We start from the raw sequence: 6,047 nt of genomic DNA, 5'->3' as shown, positions 1-6,047 counted from the left end.
GTAGAACTCTCCTGCAGAGAACCTGCAGGGCAGTTGTTTCAGCTAAAGTTGTAAGCCAGGGCTCGTGGTCTTTTTCCTCCCCACTGGCTCCCCAGGGATAGCACAGGACACAGTAGTCTGAGCAGAATGGACACAAGGCCCCTGGTTTTATTGTTTTCCATACAATGGAGCCAGAGTCCGTCCCACCCTTCTCTACTCATTTGCATTGAATGTGCCTCAGTAACTGAATTCCTTGCAGCCACTAGAACATATTGCCCCATCAGCCCCTGAGAAAGGCAGAAAAGAAAAGCTATTGGGGCTGGGATAGGGAAATAAGAAGCAGAGAAAGGAGACCCAAGCTGTCTGATTCAGATTTCAGCTAGGGCTAGGCATGGAGAAAGATAACTTCTAATGTTGCTGTCCATGTCAAGAAACAAAAAACAGACCCAGAAAGAGGGGTCCTCCCAGAGGGAACCCATGAAGTAAAAAGATCTCCTTCCTTTGGCTGCTGTCCCACCCTCATATGAGTGAGGCCTACATTAGAAAGGGAAGCCCAGATTCTTCTGTTCCTGAGGCCCAACCTGAGAAGACAGGTGGTCTGTAAGCTTCTCCAGTAGGGGAGAGGATGGATCAGGTTTGGAAGAGCGGGGAGTCCAGTTGTTGGGCCAGCAACCTTGAAAGAGCACCAGGAAGAATTCAGGACAGAGCGGACTCCTTTAACAGGCTGAGGGTCCTCCTCCAAGAACTTGTTCAAGTATAAAGGAAGCAGCCTGAGAGCTGACGAGCATTAAGACCAGCCCACCACCTTCTAAAGCGTGGCCTAAAACTGGGGTAGGGTAGCCTGTCCTCAGCCATCTCTCAGCACAGAATCCTCCTTGTCCAGGAATTTCAAACCTGAAAAGGCATCCTTTACCAGTTCAGACAGAAGAGATGGGGTGATATCTGGAAGGCCCCAGTCTTTCCATCTGTCACCATATATCCCAAGTCATCTATGCTGGACAGGAGACAGAGAGTTGTACTCTTGCCCTTCTCCCTGCCCTGTGCCAGAGAAGAGAACATAAGAGTTGAGAACCACAGGGGCTGCCAAGAGGCCCAAGGAAGGGAGGGATCCCTGCTTCCCCTCACACTCCAGAACATGTCTTTATTTGTCCAGTCCCCAATTCTTGGGCTCCCCTCCAAAGCTTGTGCTGGTAAAAATCCCCTTCCCTGGACACTGCCAGAACCCAGACCTATTTAAGCACCTCTCACAGTCCAGGGATGGAGGTCCAGATATTCTACCCCATTCCTGAAAACCCCTGGGACCTGGGACCCCCTGCTGGGGAGAGGTTGGGGGGGGTGGGGGTGGGGAAGGACAGGAGGGCTTTGGGTTACCATGATCCTGGCCCCTTGACCAGCTCAGTCCACCTTGCTCAATCCCAAGTTCCCACCCAGGTCTCGGCTCTCTACGACAGAGAGAGCAATGAGCATCTGTGCAGCATAATAGGTAGCCATGATGACAGCTCGCGAGTAGGGGACAGGGAAGCAGAACTTGTTGATGGCAATGGTCAAGTCGGAGATGATGAAGAGGAGGGCTCCACTGCCCGCAGCCAGTTCTGTCCAGCGCCAGTGTGCCCCAATCAGTCGCAGGCCTGCCATGGCCCTCCAGCCCATGAAACCAATGAGGGCCTCGTAGGCTCCCACTAGGTAGATGTAAGGCCCAGTTAGATAGGGGTAGAGGAGGGCGTAGCAGAGTCCAGAAAGCACTGCTATCACCAGGCCTCTCTTAAGGGCCAGGGGCTGCATGCCAAAGGCTGAAGCATAGAGTATGTGGGTCACTGCAAACATCAGCAGTCCTGGAGAGAGAGAGAGGGGGCCACTGAGGAGAAAGTCATGGAGTGGGGGCCCGAAGGGGTCAGTCAGGAGAAGGAAAAGGAGCCATGAACCTGTGAGTACTGGGACACACAAGGTTAAGGGCTTATGCACACACAGAAATAAATGCATATACAAGCATCAGTGCATACTTAAGTATACCCACATATATGACTTCAGGAAAATTCTGGCTGGACCCTCAGGTGATCCCTAGCCCTTTGACCAGTCATCCTTTACCCAGAGCCCCCCAGGAGGCTTTCCAACTACTGACCATGCACGAAGTAGCCCTGGTCCTGCCAGATGAGGAAGGCATCACCCACTGCAGAGAAGACGAGCCCTGCGAAGATTCGGGTGGCGCTGGGATGGGTGAGCAGGAAGCCAAGTCCATGTGCCAGCAGGAACAGCCAGAGGCAGAAGATGGGCAAGCACTTGATGAGTGCGCTGAACCAGGAGGGGTTGGAGGCTGGCAGCCACAGCACAAAGTAGATGCAAGTGGCCTTGAAGAAAGGGACCAGTTTAGGCCCTTCACTCTTTACCTGGGGATGGACCCAAGGACACCTGGTCAACATCACAGAGGGAGGATCAAGGGAAAGGAAAGAAGTAGCCTAGAACAGGTATGGTCACTCTTGGGGGCCATCTGCTACTTTGGGGGAGACCTCCCTCAGCACCCTGAATTAAAGTCGGCCAGTCTGAGAAAAGGGATCTGTCTCAGTCATTAATTTACCTAGGACTCAGGTCACTTTGCTGCGCTTAACAAACATTATCTCATTTGATCCCCTTGACCACCCTTGTGAAGTAAGTCCTACAGATATTATCCCCATTTTACAGATGAGGAAAGTAATGCTTGGAGAGGTTAAATGACTTGTCAGTATCAGAGGCAGGATTCAAACTCATGATTCAATGATTCCACTCCTCAGCTGCCTCTTTACCTATCCAGGTAGCAGCAGTCCCAGGCAGTTCATTTTATGGGGTAGTGGGAAGGGGCAGCCAGGAGGAACACCACCAGTTTCATGGTCTCAGCAGGCCTTGTCCTTGGTACTGGGAACAAGCAAGAACTCACCTACAGCCAAGCAGGTCAGCCCTGAAGGACTTAGGACATTTTCTAGTGTCTCTTCCCCATCATTCACCAGTGGCCCTCATTGCCCCCTCCCCCAGTGTCCCTTCCTCCTTTTTATTCCCCAGTAACCCTCCTTCCCCTATTCCTTTCTCTTCTAAAGGGTCCTTTAGTTTACTGTGTGATAGAGAGAGGGAGGGCTCAGACATCAGCTGTTTGGAACAAAGCAGAGTCAGCAGGGAAACCACAGATATGTCATGGTCATCGCATGATCAGCAAGAGGAAGGCCAGAGAGGGCTTTAGGGCCCAGGTAGCCCTAGGAGAATCCCAGGAATGCTTGTATTTGTGTGTGTGCGTGTGTACGTGTGTGTGTGCGTATGTGTGTGTGTGTGTACTTTTCCAACAGGCTCCTTTCCTACCTGTCTCCACATATTCATGTGCCTACCTACGCTGAACACACACTCCTGGGCTCACATCCAGGAAAAGTTGTTCCTGCCCAAGGGTATCAAGACTGGAGCAATCAGGCAGGACAAAGTGTGAACAAGGAACTAGTCTGAGGCCCGAGGTGTTTCTGGGGACTTCTCATCCAAGGACCTCAGTGTAATGTAGCAGAAAGGGTACTGTGCTTGGAGACAAAGAGGAGTTCAGCACTTTGAATCCCACACGTGACACTTCCTGGCCAGCTGTATAATTGTGATATGGGCGGGCCACTCTCTCCAAATCTCAATTTCCCCTCAGTGAAATGAGGACCTAATAACATCTGTAGTAGAACCTATCTCACAGGATTGCTGTGAGGACTAAATGAGATAACATATGTAAAGTGCTTTCTAAACCTTAAAGGGTGATCAGTATAAGTATCTGATACTTTCCAAAGCAGTTGTCTAAACTGATGAGTAGACATAGGAATGTAGTGTCAACTGGATCATGATCCAAGAAGCAAGACTGAGACTGTCTCTGAGGAATCACTGACAGGAAGACTGCATAGGAAAATGCCCCTTATATCCTAGAAACTACAGACAAGGAGCAGATGAAAGGGTCACTAAAAGTCAGAGACAAGGAACTGAGAGGGGGAAGTTAGAGCAGCTGATCAGCCACCCAGAAGCAGCAGCACAGGGTTGTGGCCAGGGCCAGACTTCTAGAAGAACACCAGGCCCTGAGGATACCATAGAGGGAATGGGACAATGAGAAGAAAGCAGATTTTGTCTCTAGCATGTGGCACAGTTCTTTGCCCATAGTTGGCACTTGAAACTTCTGCTGAATTAAGGAGAAGCAGGGGAGATCAGCTCTGGCTTGTGCTCTGAACCAGAGAGATATCAGGGCTGACAGCTGAGAGAAGCCTGGCAGAGCTCATGCCCCTACTGCAGAGCTGCAGCTGTCTGCTCCTGTGTCTTCCCAGTTACCTTGTGTCACTGCATGACCTGTTCTGGAATGGTGGTGCCCCTGCCCGACAGAGGTACCTAGCCTCCAGCCTCATGGGTCACCTAATAAATCCCAGGTTTACCTAATTCCAAATACCCACAGACTGGTCAGAATATATAACCACAGTGCAAGGAGACTGAGGGAAAAGGCAATGAACAGAATGCTACCACCATCATCCTCCCCATTCTCCTCCCCTTGCTTCTGAGAAGGAATGTGACTGAGGAAGAAGTAACTGTCACCTCCAATGATTCTTGCTGGAAAGAGAGAGCCATCCTCATCAGAACTATTTCAGGACAGCCCACTAAGAGGATCAATTCAAGTGCCCTTCTCAAGGGTCAAAGGAGCTGTCCAACCCACAGCCTGGCTCAGACTTCCTAGAGATCTATCATTGTGGTTACTTTGAAACAACAACCACGGACCACTCCCTGAACCTGGGAGTTTCAAGGGTTTCCCTTGGCCACCTATTCGAGTCCCTTTCCTATTTTCTGGAAGAAAAAGAAAATAAAGAGTCCGAGTTCCCCTAGACACAATGACCCTGCCCAGAACCCTGGAGCCTCTCCCCTTAAATGGCTGGGCACTGGGGGAAGAGAAGGGAACAGAAAGGGAAGAGCAGGAGGAGCCCCAAGAGAAAGCTTCTGTGCTTCCAGGCAAACCCCTCTGGAGAAGAGCAGGGGGACAGACAAGTCAAGCTATGGGCACCCCAACGTTAGACAAACACACCTAGGCGCACATCTGTGCACCCAGACCTCTGTCCCCGGGTACAGGTGGTCTCCCTCTGGTTTCCACCCACATCCTCCCAATCATCCCAGACAGATAGACAGACACCCCCCCTGTAATCAGGGTGTCTCTCTCTCACACACACACAGACACAGACACACACACACACACACACGCTCACGTTCGCCTTTTCCCCACCCCAGCCCCGTCCCCGAGGAAGCCCGACAGCTGGCCCTGGGAGAGGGCCGGGAGCTCGCCTCCCTTGTCGCCCCCCTCTCCGGACCCCTCTCCGGACCTCGACCCGCAGGAGGCTCAAAGAAGCCACACAACAATCCCCAGTCACTCTCCCAGTCACGTGCTGGATGTTTTCCTCCAGCTGACTTTTCCGGGGAGCGCCGGGGGGTCGGCAGGGGGCGGACCCGGGCCCGGAGGAGCCGAGTCCTTCGCTCGGCCCTAGGCGCGGTGTCCTCCGAGGGGGGGGTGTTGGAGAGGTGGGGGCGGGGGGATGGAGACCCCCCCCCGCCAGGGCGGGGCTTTCCCTCCCCAGGTCTCCAGGGGAAGCCGGACACTCACCACAGTGACCGGGGACACCATGTTGGCGGCGGCGGCAGGCCCACAGGGAGCGAAGAGCCCCGCTGCCGGCTGCTGCGGCTGCGCCCGGCCCGAGCTCGGGCTCCGGCTCCGGCCCTGACCCCGACGTGACACGGAGCCGGGGAACAAGAGAACAACGCAAGCTCGGGGCAACGTGAGGGACAATGCAGCCCGAACCGCCGGCGCTCGGGGTTCTCTTAGAGAGCCCCATGACGTCACAGCGTCGGCGGCCAATGCGGGGTCAGCAGCCCCGGAGGCGGGGCCCGGAGCCGGCTCGGGCCCCGCCCCCTTTGCTTGGTACCGCCTTGGAAGCCTGCCGGGCGCTGGGACCTGCTTCCCGGACCTAGGGCTGGCGGGTGGGCGAGCTCGGCCGCTGCCCCGGAGCGCAGCCGGGAAACGTTAGGTCCGGTCCGGGCCCGCCGGGGTGTGCACAGTCACA

The 6,047-nt window shown here is 54.0% G+C and overlaps 1 protein-coding gene across 1 annotated transcript; it reads right to left on the bottom strand.

Annotated features, from left to right (window-relative positions):
• Positions 1–116: 116 nt before the first annotated feature.
• TMEM86A (transmembrane protein 86A) lies at positions 117–5,801 on the bottom strand. The gene is made up of 3 exons (XM_072619670.1): positions 5,591–5,801; positions 2,099–2,363; positions 117–1,811 (listed from the first exon to the last, which is right to left on the bottom strand). The coding sequence occupies exons 1-3, from the start codon at positions 5,609–5,611 to the stop codon at positions 1,375–1,377; spliced, it is 723 nt and encodes a 240-aa protein (XP_072475771.1). The 5' UTR covers positions 5,612–5,801; the 3' UTR covers positions 117–1,374.
• Positions 5,802–6,047: the final 246 nt, after the last annotated feature.

The sequence above is a fragment of the Notamacropus eugenii genome, chromosome 6 (assembly GCF_028372415.1).
Source record: "Notamacropus eugenii isolate mMacEug1 chromosome 6, mMacEug1.pri_v2, whole genome shotgun sequence".
NCBI classification, from domain to species: Eukaryota; Metazoa; Chordata; class Mammalia; order Diprotodontia; family Macropodidae; genus Notamacropus; species Notamacropus eugenii.
The sequence above is the reverse complement of the archived record's forward strand: the minus strand, read 5'-3'. Positions and strand labels throughout refer to the sequence as shown.

Excerpts from the sequence above, each read along its gene's own strand:
- TMEM86A (XM_072619670.1), bottom strand. The coding sequence starts at position 5,611 with ATGGTGTCCCCGGTCACTGTG. Across the intron at positions 2,364-5,590 it reads TGGTGTCCCCGGTCACTGTG|GTAAAGAGTGAAGGGCCTAA; the intron begins GTGAGTGTCCGG and ends GTCCATCCCCAG. Across the intron at positions 1,812-2,098 it reads CCAGGGCTACTTCGTGCATG|GACTGCTGATGTTTGCAGTG; the intron begins GTCAGTAGTTGG and ends CTCTCTCTCCAG.